Source organism: Triturus cristatus, chromosome 4_2 (genome assembly GCF_964204655.1).
Source record: "Triturus cristatus chromosome 4_2, aTriCri1.1, whole genome shotgun sequence".
NCBI lineage: Eukaryota > Metazoa > Chordata > Amphibia > Caudata > Salamandridae > Triturus > Triturus cristatus.
In genome coordinates, this window is record NC_140586.1 from 775,983,608 (window position 1) to 776,000,990 (window position 17,383).

The 17,383-nt window shown below is 43.6% G+C and overlaps 1 protein-coding gene across 1 annotated transcript in view; it reads left to right on the forward strand.

Moving 5' to 3' along the window:
* Window positions 1-17,383, forward strand: part of STIL (STIL centriolar assembly protein) — a 310,496-nt gene that overhangs the window by 56,030 nt on the left and 237,083 nt on the right. Inside the window, exon 7 of the mRNA XM_085602678.1 lies at window positions 11,029-11,112. Within this exon, the coding sequence (XP_085458804.1) occupies window positions 11,029-11,112 (84 nt within the window). The remainder of the gene's footprint in view (window positions 1-11,028; window positions 11,113-17,383) is intronic.

Genomic DNA, 17,383 nt, shown 5'->3' on the forward strand with positions numbered 1-17,383 from the left:
CGAGCAGCCTACAGCGCTCAGCGACGGGCAGAGCGGTTCTCGCGGGATGCGTGGACGGGTTGCAGTGTAAACTCACATCCGGACCAGGGCTGCTATAGGTGGCACGAGTGCAACAACAGCTCCACAACACAAGCTAGTGAGTGCTCTTCGATTCAGGATTAAATATTTTGCAAACTGGAACATGAAATGTGCCAGACTCACAAATGTGTATTGCACCACCCGGCGGCCGAGCAGCAATTGGCATCTTATTTCCCACCTTATTAAGTAATGCTGACAGCATCTCATTCAGCCAATATGTTATTCGCAGGCTGACGTTTGCATGTTATTTGGCGAGCATCTTTTTCGCATTCAACATTCTAGAACAGCTTTCATGATCTAAATATTAATTAAATACAACTGCAGTTAACTGGACTTTGAATCGGGCAAGACGGCGCACTATTATAATGGTAAAAGGCCGCGTTAATAGAATAGGCATGGAAAAACCCGAAACATCACAAATTCCCTAAGCTAAGCCATGAACATCGCCACCTTTCTCCGAGGTCGAGCAGAAATGCCCCGGAGAAACGCAGCGGCGTTTTCGGATTCGGGGGCGTGTTTTTCTTTCTCTCCTCTTGCCATTGGCTGGAATGTTTACATTCCAGAGGACTGAAAGAATCGAAAAAACACTCCCCCCGAATCCGAAAAAGACGGGGCTTGTTTGGAGAGACCAAGCTCTTCTCCAATGGCTGACCAGCATTTAAAAGGCCAGTCAATGGAGAAGAGGGAAAAAAAAAAAGGGGCGGGTTAAAGCCCCCTCTCCTAAAAGGTTAAATCTTGCGAGCGAGACTGCGCAAGCGCAGTCTTTGCTAGCCGAGACCTAAACACAGTTATTATGTATGGAAACAAAATAATCAGATTTTCACTTAATTCCTTCGAACTTGGAAATTACAGGTACTAACAAGGCTTTAGTCATAGTCTCTAGCATTGCAAAAAGGCTGTCCAACAGCAGTTCCAGTTTTAATTCAGCCGGTGGCGGAATTGTTTTTGTTCACGGAGACTTTCTCAAAGCTTTGCTTCCGCCAGTTTGTTTTCTCTTGGTCGGGGGGCAATCCAGATCATCACCTGCTGTTAGGGTGGCTGCGGAAATACCAGTAGGTGAGTCCCGGTCGCCCATTTGGCTTCCGACAATGATAGGGGGTGTGGTAGAACATATTTCTTCTGTTGGGACACTGTTTTCCTCCTGAATTAAACCGCGTCCAGCATTTCCCAGTGCTATTTTCTCAGTCTCCAGGGAAAGTCTTTTCTCAGTTAGGGCTATCTCCTTTGTTATGGCATTAGCCGCCCTAGTTAAGGAGTCTATCGTCCTGACTGGGCCTACAGCATTTTTCCCTGAGGGTTCCCCAACAGCTAATTTCCTTTTACCCATTACCAGCTAGTCAGGAATCCCTTTTACTTAATATAGCCCAGAGTACCAAGTCTGAACACTTCCGCTTCAGGATAGAGATCACAGGAGACACTTCTTAAACCTAGAGCCTGGGGGCTACAAAATGCCAAAAGTTAGGTAGTAAAATTATAACTAAATAGAACACAGTCACCACAGAAAGTAAAGTCCATGCAAGTACCTTGCGGGCTTTAGTCCACTAAGCCGTGTTCTGGAGAGACCATGTTCTGGCCACATGGATCAAGAGATCTGGCCCAGCCCAGACGCGGCCGGGTCACGGAGCGGTGACCGTGAGCTGGTTGAATGCGCCTCCGAGCGTAATGCAGTGACGGCGGAGCCTCCTGGTGCAGAAAGACGGCAGGGCAGTCTGGGGCTGTAGTCCCCCCGCGAAGCAAGATGTCTGGTGTATGGTTCCCCATATATGTCTGGATATACTCAAACTCTTGCTCCTAATAGCAGCCCCAAGGTATACCTCCATAAAAAAATTCTTGTCCAGAGATTTTGATTCGTGTTTTTGGATCATTGGAGAAGTAGTTAAGCTTGGGTAGAAATTGCTGATCTGGGCAGAGATTTTCTGGACGACATTTTTAAAACTGGCAAATGTGTTGCAGTGATGTAATATTTTAGGAACCATGAGACCTATATTCTTTATTTTGGTGCCAAAACATAGGTTTTGGGGGTCAAGTAGTCTTATAGAGACAGAAAATAACTCCTCAGAGCAACCCTTCCGCCATTTTCCAAAAATGTTGGTTAGAATAGTGGAAGAAGAGACGTGTGTGTGTGTGTGTGTGTATATATATATATATATATCTCAATATATCCATTAATGTTTTTTTTTTAATCCTTTTATGTATAAACCAAACATTGTTTATGATCTGAATATGAGAAAAAAAGAACGTATATCACTCCTGTTTCAAACGCATTTCTATAGTTCTCTTTGTTTCGGTAATCGCTCATGGTACATTTGCAGAATGTTGAACATTTGAGAAGAGCATATCGACAGGGGCATCTTTTTGTGTGGTTTTGCAAGTATATGTGCGTGTAAGTTCTGTGGGTAGAGGAGTTAGAAATGTTATAGGTTTCAGCACCCCTCAATATCTTTCCAACCAAACTCGCACAGATCTTTCTCTACATTTCTATGATCCAAAACATTTACACATCATGTGTTCAAGTAGTGTGCTCTTATAATGTGTCCAAACACAGAATAGGATGTCGGTGGAAGGTCACTTAGCGGGACTGATCTCTTGAACTCACTGTACCGAAGATCGTCAAATGTGTGACAGAGCTCGCACGAGGTATTTTTCAACGTCTTAAAAGTCGCATTCTTCTTCTGTCTCAGCAAATCCTTTTTGAAACTTGACAGGTTCCGCAGTTACAGCTCCAAGCTTTGTTTCCATTTTGCTCATAGTGTCATCACCCGTAAGAGTATGTGCGTTGATAGGAACATTGGCCATCTCTAGGTCAAGGTTCTTTAACAGAATTTGAAGCGGGATAAAGTGTATTTTCTCGCCTGTTTCATAACTTATCCTTAACTCTGACAGTCCTTGACGTATGACCATTGTAACAAATCTAAGTAGAAGAATAATAACATTTGTGTCATTTGACATTGCAATGACTCCATTGGAACCGTTTCGAATAGCCCACTCAACATGTGGCACGACCTGACGGTCCCCTTCCTCCAAGTTGCTGTTAAGTTCTTGAACAATATGGTCTTTACCTTTTGAATATATCTCAGCGGACACAAACTCCCTCTTGCCAATTATTCCACTTTCAATAATTAGCAATTCAGTGTTCACTGAAGCATCAGCAATGTTTTGGCAAGTTAACTTCTCCAAGTTTATCTTGTTCAATGTTGATGACCAGAATTTATCAAGTAGCTCATGTACAGGTGTCGGATTTTCGAAGCAGGCAATGTCTATTGTTCCGCTTGCAGACATTCGTCCGATTCTCTCACTTTCCTAGACGGATAGTTCAAGATAACTGTCAAAGACAATGTGCAGGTCTTGCTTGATATCTGTAGACCAGTCTGCACGCCTTCTCTGAAGCTTTGCATGAATGAAATCTTGACTATTTGCAATTCTGACACACAGTCCACCACAACAGCAGTTTCAATGAGGACGCTTTTTAGGTCTCGCCTGAGCCAGCGCATGCACTGCTCTGGCGAGGCATTTACTAACTGGGTTTTAAAAGTGCTACCCAGAGGCTTTTTCCAGCCACCAGCTTGCTGTTATGCACACAAGCGCGCGCGACGTGCACAGCTGCCATCTGGCTTTCCGTAATGGCTTGTTAAGCCTTACAGCGTGCGTGTGAATCCCCACCCCCCACCCCTCCCTAATAGTCAGCTTCATTTCTTTCACTTTCGTGCCGTGCGGCAGTGTCACTTTCACGGCCCCCCGGCCATTGCTTGTTTTCTGTGCGTTGCTTATACGTTTTCTCTGCATACAGCCATGCTTCTGCACAGACCTTATTGCCTACGAAGCTCCTCCTCCTCTACCCATGGTTACCCCTGGAGCTCGTTGTAAATATCATACTGTGTATGAGGTCCTCAAACAAAAAAGCATAGCAACTGGCTACATGAACTACTTACAGCGGCAGCCACATCCGGGCCCCTCCATTAGATGTCCCTGACTCGCTCCAGTCAGTACAGAGAAGAAACCTGCTGAAGACAGCGTGCGCACTGCAACCGGTTCAGCAAACCCACTTGGAGCACGCAGGAGCATCACAGCGCAGAGGTGAAGTCTGACTCCCCAACGTAACAATTGTTTTGCTTTTCACTTACTGCTTCGTGCCTGGTAACTCGCCCCCCCCAGCCCCCCCCCCCCCCCCCACCACCCCATTCATTTAATAGTGGAAGGGGTGCTATTTATTCCAACAGGTCCATTTCTTTATTCCCGCTAACACTGGTTGCAAATGTATAAGACATTTGCAATCACTTAATTATTTAGTCAACATTTTCCGTAAATAAATTCCTTCTGTTGTTTCAGGCACAAACAGGTACATTATCCATTGCTCGTATTAATGAATACAAGTAATTATGTTTTATTTATGTGTAGCAGGATTGATGCATATTCTAGTATGTATTAATATATTCTGTTATTCAACCCCTTCCCCTCCCGCCCTCCCCCCCCCCCCCCCCCCCCCCCCGGCTCCTCTACTTAGTGGCATTAAAACTATTGGCAATAAATAATGCTATATAGACTAATTATTTGTAAATCACTTGACTTTGTAGCTACATGTCAAAATATGTGATTCAGGTTGGGGGCGCATGAATATTTTTTTAAGAAAAATGGCTTAATTTATTTTTCTCCTGCCAAAAAATGCCTCCACTTCATTGCAAGTCAGGTGGGAAAATAATGAACCCTGATTAAAAAATAATAATAATCAATCTTTCCTGTTTATAGATGTTGGCATGAATGTATTATGAAAAAGCAAAAATATTCAATACATTGCAGATTATAATAGTAGATTATCTCTTGGTATTTTTATACTCTTATTAACGAACACTAGTTGCGCTTCACTACTGCACATTTTCTCATGCGGAACCAAAGAAACCTCATACCACACGGTTGACGTGGAGGTTCATGGCCCTGTGAAATCCCAACTGAAGTAAAGTCAAAAAGGAGGTGCAGTCCACATACAGAAGCAAGCATTGGCATAGCCAATAGGTCTCGCCTTTGGGACCTTTTAAGTGTTTAACCATGCAACAGTTGATGTTGTTGCACCAAGGATATTGTGCTGCAGAACTAAATACTTATAAGGTCCCAAAATCAAGACCTATTGGCTATGCCAATGCTTGTTTGGATTGAGATTCGCCAGGTGAATTTTTTTTGGGAACTTTTGTACGAGTTGTTGCTTCACTGGTTTAGTTGCAGCATCTCCAGCAAATAATGCGTTTGCTGGAAGAAGATCATGCGACATCCATCCCTCCATTTGCTTGCTTAAGTTTTTTCTTTTTTTGTAACCTGTTTTGTAGAGGCTAGTTGGACAAAACTCTTACTATGGCAATTTTGGCGTGGAAGTTTAGCTTTAGTGATTATGCCAACAGCTTTTTCTCTTTCAATACAATCTCCTGCTTTAAGTTCTGAAAATAGTTTCAATCCATGTTCCTGGACATCTGGTAGACGTTTTTTTATATCGTTATCTACATATTGTTTGGTTGCAAAGTTGTGTAGTCTCACTGCCTCAGTCAGTTCAAAGGGGTTTCCTTGCTGCTGCAAGAAGAAAGCTGTCAACATGTTTATTAAAACGTTCCCCTCTCTTTCCCACAAGTTCGTGGTGAGGAACAGTTTCACGATGGTCCATTAATTTTGAATTTGTCATCTTTCAGAAAACATTGCAAATAGAAAGGACTTCATGATGAACTTGCTGCAATTGAGCAGCATATTCACTTTTAGATGTCTGACCAACAATTCCCTTGGAGCTTTTCTCTGATCTCTGATTCGTCTGTTCCAGTTTCATATCTGGAACCACAGCATTGAACCTTCCCTCTGTGTCTTTCACCACAAATTGTCTTTGGATGAATTTCATGTAGAGGTTTGGTTTTTCCACCTCCTAGCTTTTTCACTCTTTCCAAATACCAGGACCCATTTTTCAGGTAGTTTAGGCAATCGAATTCGCGAAACACGGTAATCAGTTTCGCCACAGTCTTCACGTGCAGCTCCCAATCACCTTCCAGATCAGCTTGTACCAGGTTTTTCACTAGAGCTTTTGGAGGGGGGGAGGGGAGGGGAGGGGGGGGGGGGCGGGAAAGGAGCGTCATCATACAGCTCCTAGTGATGCCATCGTTGGAAACTCTGCACCCTAGAGAATAACCCACAAGAGGGATGAGATCATACCCTCTATTAACCAATCATTAAAGTAATGAATGGTATGGTAGAAGTTAAACCGAATCTACAACACTAAGTGTTTAAGTCACACCAGTACATGATCTGTTGACATCACCAGTGTCCAGGTGTAATGATACCAATAAGAAATAAATTAAAACTTCTCACTGTTGTAAAAAACAGGATGCAAAAGAAGTACACACATACTCATACTTTACCAACCACTCCCATTTGAAAGAAGGGTGATTAAATGAACATTTAAACAAAAACTAGTGCCCACGCTAAATGGCAGGAGTATACAATCATGTGCATCACAGCACACATTCCTCGAACATGTACAGAAAAGTATCACCTGATGCTCCTATTGGGCCATCCATTCACAGAATTCTCTGGCCAATGAATACTGCTAAAACGCAGGGACATATAAAACGTGCCCACTTTCAGTATGAAAGTTCAAGAGACGAAACCACTTTTTTGAGTCCCAATAAGCTCAAAATACCAGGGCAAGCAATAAAAAAAACTGCTCTCCTTGTTTCTTTTTTAAATAATAAGAAATAAATATGTGAAACACATAAAAGATGTAGGAAACGGTGGGGGAGGACAGCACATAAAAGTGCAGTTCAAGATATAAGTACAGCCCTGCCAACAACCGGTTCATACATCACCTGTTAAACAGGACCATATAATAAGTACAACAGCACACATTCATGTGTATACGATCTCTGAAATGAGAGATGTGGTAAAAGAAAATTAAACTGCCCCCGCAAAAAGGGGCAATCACTGTAGGTGATTGTCTTAAGAAAATTGCCGTCTGTCAATTGGTATAACTGAAAACAAGAAAAGGCTGTCATGAATCCTCACAGGGCGAGAAATGCTAAAAGAAATAAGTACATCCCTTCCAGAAGATGGGGAATGTAGATCAGACAAGACTACATACATCAAAAACATACAAAAAAGAGAGTAGTTTGCAAAACTGGATGGATGAATGCACCAAACTTGTGTTAACTTTGGGACAAGTTGGACCAATTACAAACCTCCGGCTGCCAATATACTGCACCACAACATGGAGCATGAATAGGTATAACCTAAATTTGAGGATGATAATCTCGTCTATAGCAGGCTGCGTTCTTTACCCTAAAGGAAGAACTCGCAAGCGAAAAACATCCTAAGAATGCAAATTTACACTCTGAACTAGAGCAACGTTCCAACTTGCTCAACCTCTTCAAAGTTCTGATGCACTCAAATACACAAGTAGGACACTAAGAAGCAAAAACATATCGCCCAGAGTTCACTGGTTTGGAAAAACCAGATATGCGTGAAAGTGCAACAGAACCCTATGAAAGAAAATGGAGATCTTGGTTCACTACTATAGTACTTAGAAGAACATAACGCCAAGCCGAGTAGGACACTGTTGTAGAACCTAGAGATTCTATAGTAGAGAAGTACGTTCCCAACACTCCACATAGAGTAAGTCACATACCCATAAAACGGGTATAATCTCTTGAGACTAGATCTTTAGGAGCTCGAGGCTAGCTCTTAATCAGAGAAAATTGAAAATAAAACTAAACCAGCTGCACACACCATCCGGGAACTAAAGACCCAAACTCGGAGACTAATACTATCAATATAAGTCAAAAGCACTGCGTTACACTTCAGCACTAATAATTCAATGAAGGCCATTAACATAGGGACCACAGCTGTGGCCACCATAGGATAAATTAACAAGACCTGATGAGGTCCAATCACCAGCAATGAGGCGCTGGACTGCGGAATAAGCGTGGCTATCAAATAAATTGATTCAGTCAAAAGGTAAGTTCTTTAGATTCTCCAGAATATTCTTGGGGAAACTGGAATCGCGCAACCAAGCGTGTCTCCCCAGAGCTACTGATCTAGTCCTAGCTCTACCAACGGAATCCGTTGTGTCCATCGCTGACCTGATAGAGAATTTTGCTATTTCACGACCATCCTATATGCGCTGAGAAAGTTCAGCTCTAATTTACTCCAGGAGAGATGGAAGTAGTCGGTCGACAAAATCTAAGGCAAAAGAAGCCTGTCCAAACACACAGGACGTGTTTAACGATCTTACGGCCGAACTAGTGGACACAAACAAATTTTGGCTACACGTCTCCATCCACCGAGACTCCTTACTCTGTAGAAGCAATAGAGGAGTTTCCAAATTCAGCTAAGCCAAAGCTGCCTGCTCAGCAAGCACTGTAACCTTCGGGTGTTGACAAAGACAAACCGGATCATCTGGACCAGGTCGATGACCGTATGCAATGGCACGCCCAACAGAAACTCCTGACGTTGGCCTTGCCCAAGTCCCCAGAAGAATGTAATATAGTGACTCTCCAAAAGGAAGTAAAGGCTCAATCCCAGTGTCTCCTTGATGGAGCAGACCCAATAGGGGGTCAGAAGACTGGGACACCACAGGAAGCTGCAACTTTAAAATATCAGCAGCCTTTTTAATGACCCCAGCAAAAGCTGCTCTAACCTCTGTCGCTATTCTAGGTGGTGAAAGTAAATCATAGCTGGGGGCGGTTGTAGACTAACGTCCCACCAAAAGCCAAAAAACCTCCTGCTTGTTAGAATTGAATTCTGATGGCTGGGGTTCGTGCGACTCTCTTCAATTAGATTATAATGCTGTACGCCCACTAAGCTAGATAAGGATACATTAGTTCTCTGCTAGATTTGCACAGATGTTTTATTAGAAGAATGCTGCTGTACCTTTTGGTATTATAACTGAATTGTTCTTTTTATTAGATCTCTTAAACATGAGAACATTTTATGGCCTCTTCTACCCACTTACCTTTTTATATTGTACTAATTGTATTTTAGACTTTTAACTATGCACATGTTCTTGTATTTGCATGCTTTCATCGTTCTTGTCAAACCGAATAAAGCTTGTTTGATGATGATTAGCTCTCTACTTTTGCTTGTTTCACATAGACTGGCTGTGATGTAATTCATAAAACATGATTTGGTAAAGACAGTACATTTACACAGCATAAGTACATCAGTTCATGGGATTGTCTTCCATTTCTTCGATTAGATCTTCAAAGCCATCATAAATGTTGTCCGCTTCTGTTCCGAATTCAAGAACTTTAGTTTGTAACCGTTTTGCTTTGTTGATATTAAACAATGATGTAAAAAATGTTAATCAGGCATTCTTGTTGACTCCCATGATTTGCAGAGCTCTGGGGCATCACAAAATTTTTCATTAAGTCCTAAATCTAAATCTTTAAGGCAATTTCTTAAAATGGTTCCTTCTGCATCCTGTGATCTTGTTTTGGCAGCAAGAACTTCAGGAGTCAAATCAGTTGAAAACACCATAAGTGACAAAAACAAATTCTGTCATTGTACATTCTCACCAGAAAAATCTTAATTTAATTATTGTGGATCAATACACTTTCATGAATGTTGACCAGTATTTCTCTGATCTCACGGAGTGTTAACCCGTAGATAGCACGCGAGTGGCTTTAAAACTTCATTTGCTTTTTCAAAGAGTGCAAACTTAACTAAAGGCTGGCGGTTGCGTTGCTGCTGGGAGCTCATTGTACATTCATATTTTGAATGTATGCACGCATGCAGCTTGGATGGGCATACAGATCCTCTGCAAATACATTCATCTCACTATTTAGATCAGCTGCTCGCCGAAAAATTAATCTTGGAAGAAACTACTGCAGATAAAAAGTGCATACTCTGTATTATGTTCTTTCGTCAATTCATTCGGCCGCTGTTCTGGTTGAACCAAAGTTAACACATTGAAGAGCCTCTGCTTTCAGATTAGTTTGTGGAGGTGGACGAGGGGTAGCCATCAATCTTCTAAGTGGATGGACAGTGGGTTTGGTTATCGTCTTTCTCAGAAAAATCAGATTGTTATGATTCACTGGTTTCTTCTATTTATTTTTGACTTTTTTTTTTTTTTCCCCAAGGCTTTTTTCCATATTATACAACTTGTTGCACTTGTTACAATTTCAAATAGCTCTTCTTTCGGATTAGTTTGGCATATGACACTTTCTTCTTTGTTGAAGGAGTCTTCTGATTTTGTAGTTGGCAACACTGTCAGGAGGTAAAGATCCTCTGCTACCACCACCTTCGCTCACGTTTATGAATTTGAATCAACGGAAAATCTGAAACAAAAACAATTTTTAAAATAAGTTACCAATATGATGACTAAAACACATTATAGAGCCACCAATTTAGAAAATGGTGGAAGTGTTGCTCTGAAGTTATTTTCTGTCCCTATAAGACTACTTGACAACCAAAACCAATGTTTTGACACCAAAATGAAATATATAGGTCTCATGGTTCCTGAAATATTACATCACTACTGCTGCCATTTTTGAAAATGTCATCTAGAAAAATTTGGTTCGGATTAACAATGTCTACCCACCTAAATTACTTCTCTAATGATACAAACACATAAATAAAAAAAGGGGTATTTCCAGGGGCCAGGACTATCCAGAGTAATAAAGTGGGTTTCATGCTTTGGAAGGGATATGTGGTTACACAAGTGATATTGGAGGGAATTGCCATGTTTTGGAAAAAAATGCCAAAAATCAGATAACTTGTGTTCGGAGTGATCAGACATCCATTCAGGACAAGCAATGTCTGGCTTACAACCTATTTGCCTAAAATGTTTTGTGTAATTAAAGAAGCCCTTTGTGATGTGAGGTAGATACTATGTTTTAATTATTCTTCTGCTGTGGTTCATGATTACGCGCCTTCAGTAGTAATCCTTTAAAGCACACGCATCCATTAATGGCAATGATTTTTATTTTCTAGGTATCTTACCATGGACCAAACACGAAAACTGTTGCTAGTGTTGGATTCTGACCCCAAAGTTTATACCCTTCCACTCGTTGGCATGTAAGTCCATCAATATATTTGCGTAACCCCTTCATTAATTAAACCTAGCATGTTTTTTTCAGTTAGTCCACACTTGGCCCTGCTGTTTTTTGTTTACTGGATCATATTATTTGCTGTGATGTTCAGGTTAGGTTCTAGGCCAACAAGTAAACTTTCTTGGCATTTAACCTATTTAACGTTTATATGTCTTTACCTATAACGTTGCCTATGTGTAGGAAGCTGGCTCTTTATATAGTATACCAAAAAGAGTTATAATGTGCAAGAAGTACAGGTATCCCTAGCAATACAAAGGTGCTCTTAAGGGGGTAGTGTGGTCGAGCAGTCTTGACTCTTATCTTTTGCGCAACCATAAACCCCTTTTTAGGCTGTGACTAGAGTCCGCATGCATGCGCTGCTCTGCGAGGCATGCAGTAATTGCTCTGTGGAGTTCAAACACGCCTATCACTTTTTTTTATTGGTTGCTTGGTTAGCCTTTCCAAATTGAATTGCTGTCATTGGTGAACAGTGTGCATTTCTCTCCCCTTGTGGCTGGTTTGTTACTACCCTGGCGACTGACCTTACTACATGGATCGTTTCATTGGAGGCCACATGTTTTGTTTCTGTGCACTACTTTTTTCTTTCTGCCCTTGCCTTCCAGCTTGCTTCTGTGCTTTTTTTTTTTTTTTAAATAATTTTTAAGGCAGGTGTTTGCCTCAAGACCTGTGGATATCTTCACAGTGCTTGTTTACTTTAGAAACAGATGGCATGTTCCATGTGCTTTCCGTCTCCAGCTCATGGTCAAGGACTTTTTCATAAGGCTTTTTACAAACAAACATGCCGCTGTAAAACCCCCCTCTGTATTTGCAGCTTCACCTGTCCTCCCACCTTACCTCCCCTCCCCCCGTGCTCCTTGTTTCAGTGGCTACATGCCTTTATCTTTGTTTCTTCCCTCAGGCTCTTGCCGAGGGGGGGGGGGGGCGGTACTGCGTGGGACGATCTGCAGGCTTGTTTTTCACAGCAGGGCTAACCCTATAACATACATAACTGCTGCCTCCCCCTTCACCTCAGCCCCACCGGCCCTAGCTCACTAGAAGCATAACATTCCATGCAGTGTGACAATGTATTTATTTCTGACAGGACAGCCCTGTTTTTCTTTTACATAAATAATTTAAACTTAAACGCCGTTCAGTGATGGCTTGCATCACTTTTTGGTGAGAGACTTTGTGTTTATATTTTGCATTACGCCTTTCAGACGCCGTGTTTATATTTTGCACTACGCTTCTCCCCACCTTATATTTTGAGTTGGTTTCTATAAAGAAACTGACAAAATATTTTTTTCCGCACTTGAGTAAAATGTTGTTTATTTAGAGTTTGCAATTATTTTGCCTTACTATTTCCGTGAGTGGAAACCGCACTAGATAAAACTCCTGCCACCAAAGTTACCTTTACATTTTTATTGTTGCCTGGAAACCTCTGAACACATAAGGACATGTTCTTTGCAGCAGGCATCTTATATATTTATACTTTTTTTTTTTTTACCCCCAGACACCAACCCTCCCACTCCCTACCATACAATTTTAATACATTACAAGAGCAATAATTAGGGGTGTTACACATCATCATTACAGAACTTCATTAATAAACAAATACAAAGTGTAATAGTGCGATATATACAGATGATATAGTGCAGACAGGAAACTGGATGGCGGGTCTAAACCTAATTTCATATGTTGGTTAAACCATGGCGAAGGAAATCCAAAAAAGTGCTAGTGCAGGTTATAAGTTAAAATTTTCACTCGTGTTACCCAGCTGGTCTCTTAGCGGACGGGATCCGAAAGTGCATTAGTGCAGAGTAAATCTCAAAAAAACATATTACTAAGGCTGTCAAACTCTGAGTCTGACATAATTTAGGTTTGCATCATACTAATACTAATTCAGATAATTGAGTTTTCAACCCATTTGACAAGATATGTCCATATTCTTATCCCTTGCTTTTTGGCTCCATGTTAAAGATGTATAGATATATAGCTATATAGATAGATATCTATCTATATATCTTTCTCTAAGTTATAAATCTCTATTAATCGAGCTAGCCACTGTTGAAACACAGGACAAACGGGGTCTAGCCATGCTGATGCAATTCACAATCTATACACTGTCATTGCTACACAAACCAATGCCCCTCCAGCCTGTTCATTTAGGTTTGTTATGTCCAACAGTATTACCGGGAGTAGTTACCTCAACATGTAGAAGCTATCTATTCTTTAGGAATTCATTCATTTAATTAATAAATGATCCAAGCCCTTTAGAGGTAGCGACCTTGAAGTATAGTGCATAGCAAAGACAATATACCGCTTCCCCTTACCCTACTTGGCTATTTGATAAGGTGTATAATAAAGCTCAAAACAGGTTTTTAAATTGCTGTATTTGGAGATTAGCGGCATCAGGGTCATGAGCGTGTTTGAGAAAGCATTTTGCAAAGCTGTAGCTGCAGATTCCTTAACGTAGAATTATCCCCAGGCGTGAGACTGGACCCGGAAAACATTCTTGCCCAACATCTCTGCGCACGCCACGATGTCACAATGCCTCGGCTCCGCTCACGACTCCGTATGACGTCACCAGAGCCATAAGAGGGCCTCGTCGGCGTGATGAGGTCAGTTCCCTTTTTTTCTGCGCCATCGACACGCAACGGTTTTCTAGGACTCTCCATGCTGTTTTCGAGTTACTTTGTAATTTCTCCAGGTTTAACTGTAGCTGCACGATGGCGACTTCGAGAAAGTCGGGATTCAAGCCCTGTAGAGTGTGCGGGGGTCATATGTCCATCACTGACCCCCATGAGGACTGTTTGTGGTGTTGATCATCGGACCACAACGTGGAGGGCTGTTTATGCTGTCGCAAGATGAACCGGAAGGCCTTGAAATCGAGTGAGACCAAGCTCTTCATGGCGAAAGCAAGCAAGGAAGGAGAAGAGGGGTCGGAAAAGGTCCAAGTCGAAGTCTTCGGCCTCGCATGCTTTGGAGTCGAAGCATAAAAAGGAGGAGGCATGGCTCTTGGCGACGTTCATCGAAGGGAAGGGCTTAGAGGTCACCTTCTCCGGCATCTCGACGTCGCGACAAAAGGACTGTGTCTCCATCGCCTTCCCCATCTCCTCAGGCGACTCCGGTCCATTCTCCTTCGCTTAAAGGTACACCGGCGGGATCGCCAACGCCAAGGGGCTCTCTGGCTTCGGGAGGCTTTCCGGCACAGGTCGAACCTTCTCCTGTGCATGAGACTGTGCCTGTGGATCCGGCTGTTCCGGCGCCGGATGTACCTCGTGTGGATCCTGACTGCACCGTATCCTCCATTTTCTGGACCGGGGTCAGATCCCTCGCATTTTTTAAATGCTATGTATGGTGTGTTTGCCAAGGCGGCCTTCTCCTCTGGAGCACCTTCGGGTCCCGTGGGCCCGCTTGTCTTCAATTTGGGCGTGCCTCAAAAATATGCCCTGGCACCCTTCGTACCTTTTTATGCAGACGGCGCCGTCTTGGCAGTTTCCGGCGCCGAGGTTTTCGACGGCGTATACTCAGTCCCCGGCACCGTCTGGTGGCCCTTCTTCTCGCCTTTGTACGACTCAGGAGCTATCGGCGTCACATGTGCCACTGCTGACACCGCAACCGGAGTTGCGTTCTAGAAGAGAGGCACAGAGGCTGTTGGAGGAAGAACCGCTTCGAAGAGAGGGTCTTCAAGATGCTAGTGGTCTGGACACCTCCCCGGAGTGGGAGCTCTCTTCCTCAAGAGCCCCACCATCTCAAGAAGTGGCTCCCTATCATACAGTCATTAGAAAGGGTGCGGAGCTTTTCAACTTGCAATTGCCTACAGCAGAGTACAAACCAAATTTACTCAGAGGTTTTGCGTTCTCCATCTTCTATAATTGAGCCGCTGTTTAATGAGGCTTTAACTGAGCCTCTCCTTGAAGTGTTGTGTTAATCTCTATATGCTCCTGCTGTTTCGAGATCGGTGGCTAGGAGATACAGATCTGCTCCAGGAGACACTGCCTTCCTTTCAGCTCTTCTGTCCCCTGAAAGCTTAGTGGTGCAGGTGTCCTGTTCTAAACAGTCTACAGGTGCATTTCCTCAAGCTCCTGCCGACAGGGACTCTAAAAAATTGGAGCAATCGGCCAAGAAAGTCTTTTCTTCTTCTAGCATGGCGTTCAAGTCAACCAATGCTATCTGTTTGCTGGGGACATATATACACGCCCTGATGGATTCTGCTAAACAATTAGTACCCAAGCTGCATGACGAGGAACGTGGTAATTTTATGGAGGTTCTGATGGATGCACAGGCTGCAGCTCGTCAGGTTATACAGTCCGGTCTTGACACGGCTGATTCGGTTGCCAGGGTTATGAGCTCCTCCATCGTTACCAGGAGGCATGCTTGGCTCAGATCCTCTGGGTTTTCTCCAGATGTGCAGACTACCCTCCTTGACCTTCCGTTTAATCAAAACTATTCGGAGAGCAGGCTGATTCTGCACTTCAGAGATTCAAGGACAGCAAGGCCACGGCAAAGTCCTTGGGTTGGCAAAGTCAGTCAAGGGGGTTTGTTTATAGGAAGTATCGAGGATTTGGAAGTTCTTCCTTTCATAGTCTGCGACTGCCTCAGCAACAAAATCCTCTTTACAAATCTTACAGAGGGAAAAACTGGGGTCGTCTGTGGGAGTCAACCTATCAATTCTCCACCTCCTCCACCTACCTCCCCTACTCCCCCTGGTGACGCAGGAAACCAGCCCTGGATCCCCCATCCTGGAGCATGCGGGTCCTGGTGGGGGGGGGTGGGGAGAGAGGGGTCGGCTGTCCCATTTTCTACAGGACTGGAAATCGGTCACTTTGGACCTTTTGGGTTTTGAATCTTGTACAGAATGGGTACGCCCTTCCCTTTTGGGAATTCCCTCCTCGCCAAGATTTCTGTGTGGAAGATAATTTACTTCTTCTCCAGTAGGAGGTCCTTGCCTTATTGCAAAAAGGTGAGATAGAGGTAGTCCCGGAGCAGGAAAGTGGTCAGGGATGCTACTCCCGGTATTTCCTTATTACCAAAAATGATGGCAGGTTACATCCGATCCTGGACCTCAGGGTCTTGAATTTTTACCTCCAACAGGAAAAATTTAAGATGCTGACCCTTGCTCAGGTTCTTCAGGCGCTGCAGCAGGAGGGCTGGATGCTGTTGATAGATTTGCAGGATGCGTAGTTTCACATCCCCATCCTGAAGTCACACTGGAAGTATCTCCGTTTCCCAATAGGTTCGCAGCACTACCAGTTTGCGGTCCTCTCGTTTGGTCTTACTACTGCACCTCGAGTCCTCACAAAGGTGATGGCAGTGGTGGCAGCTCATCTCCGGAGGTAGGGGATTCCAGTTTTCCCCTATATGGACGACTGGCTGCTCAAAGCGGAGTCGCCGGAGATTGTGCTTGATCATCTGCGAGTAACAGCTCAGCTGTTTGTTAGAATCCGGGGTCTCTGGTTGGCGCAGGTATGCACTTGCGACAAGCAGGGACCCTTTCCTCTAAGTCAGGGCATAGGATTACCTCTTTAAAAATAACCCCTGCTCACCCTCTAGGTAACGTGGAGCGAGCAGTCAGGCTAGATTTCCATAGGCCATTAGGTTAAGCGTTCAAGTTGTCCCACACAATAATCACCACCCCACCACACAAAGACACAAGGCTGTATTTGTATTAAAGTAAAGTTCTTTATATAAAAGGTTTCTTTTAGGCAGGTTGTCAAAAATACAGTCTTTAACTTAAATAAGGTTCCAGTTACTCTTGAAGGCTTTCAGGCAGTCCACAGTTCTTAAAATGGCAAAATTGTACTTAAAATAGCTTCTTTAGGGTATCTGTGCACTTCGTAGCGCCTTGCGTACGCTTCGTACGAGGTTTTGGACATCACTTGCCGTTTCTCACGCTGCTCGCGTGAGCACGCGTACTCGGGACGTGAACCGTACGGACAGTACCTTCGTTGGTACGCGTCGTACACGTCCGGTACGCCTCTTGCCAAAGCTCACGCTTCCCGCGTGAGCGCCGTCAATGTATCTAATGCTGGACGAGCCGTACCTTCGTCTGGACGCCTCGAACAGCTGATTTCGAACCGTACAAAAGCTCACACTTCACGCGTTAGTCGCGTAGCGGGTCTACAGCGCTAGTACGGCCCGAACAAAGCAGCGGACGGGTCGTACTTCAGCGCGTTCGCACACAGTACCTGATTTCTCGCACAAGGGTGATCGCAGCAGCTTCAGGGGTCCCTGCAGGAGCGTCCCACGTTGCGTTG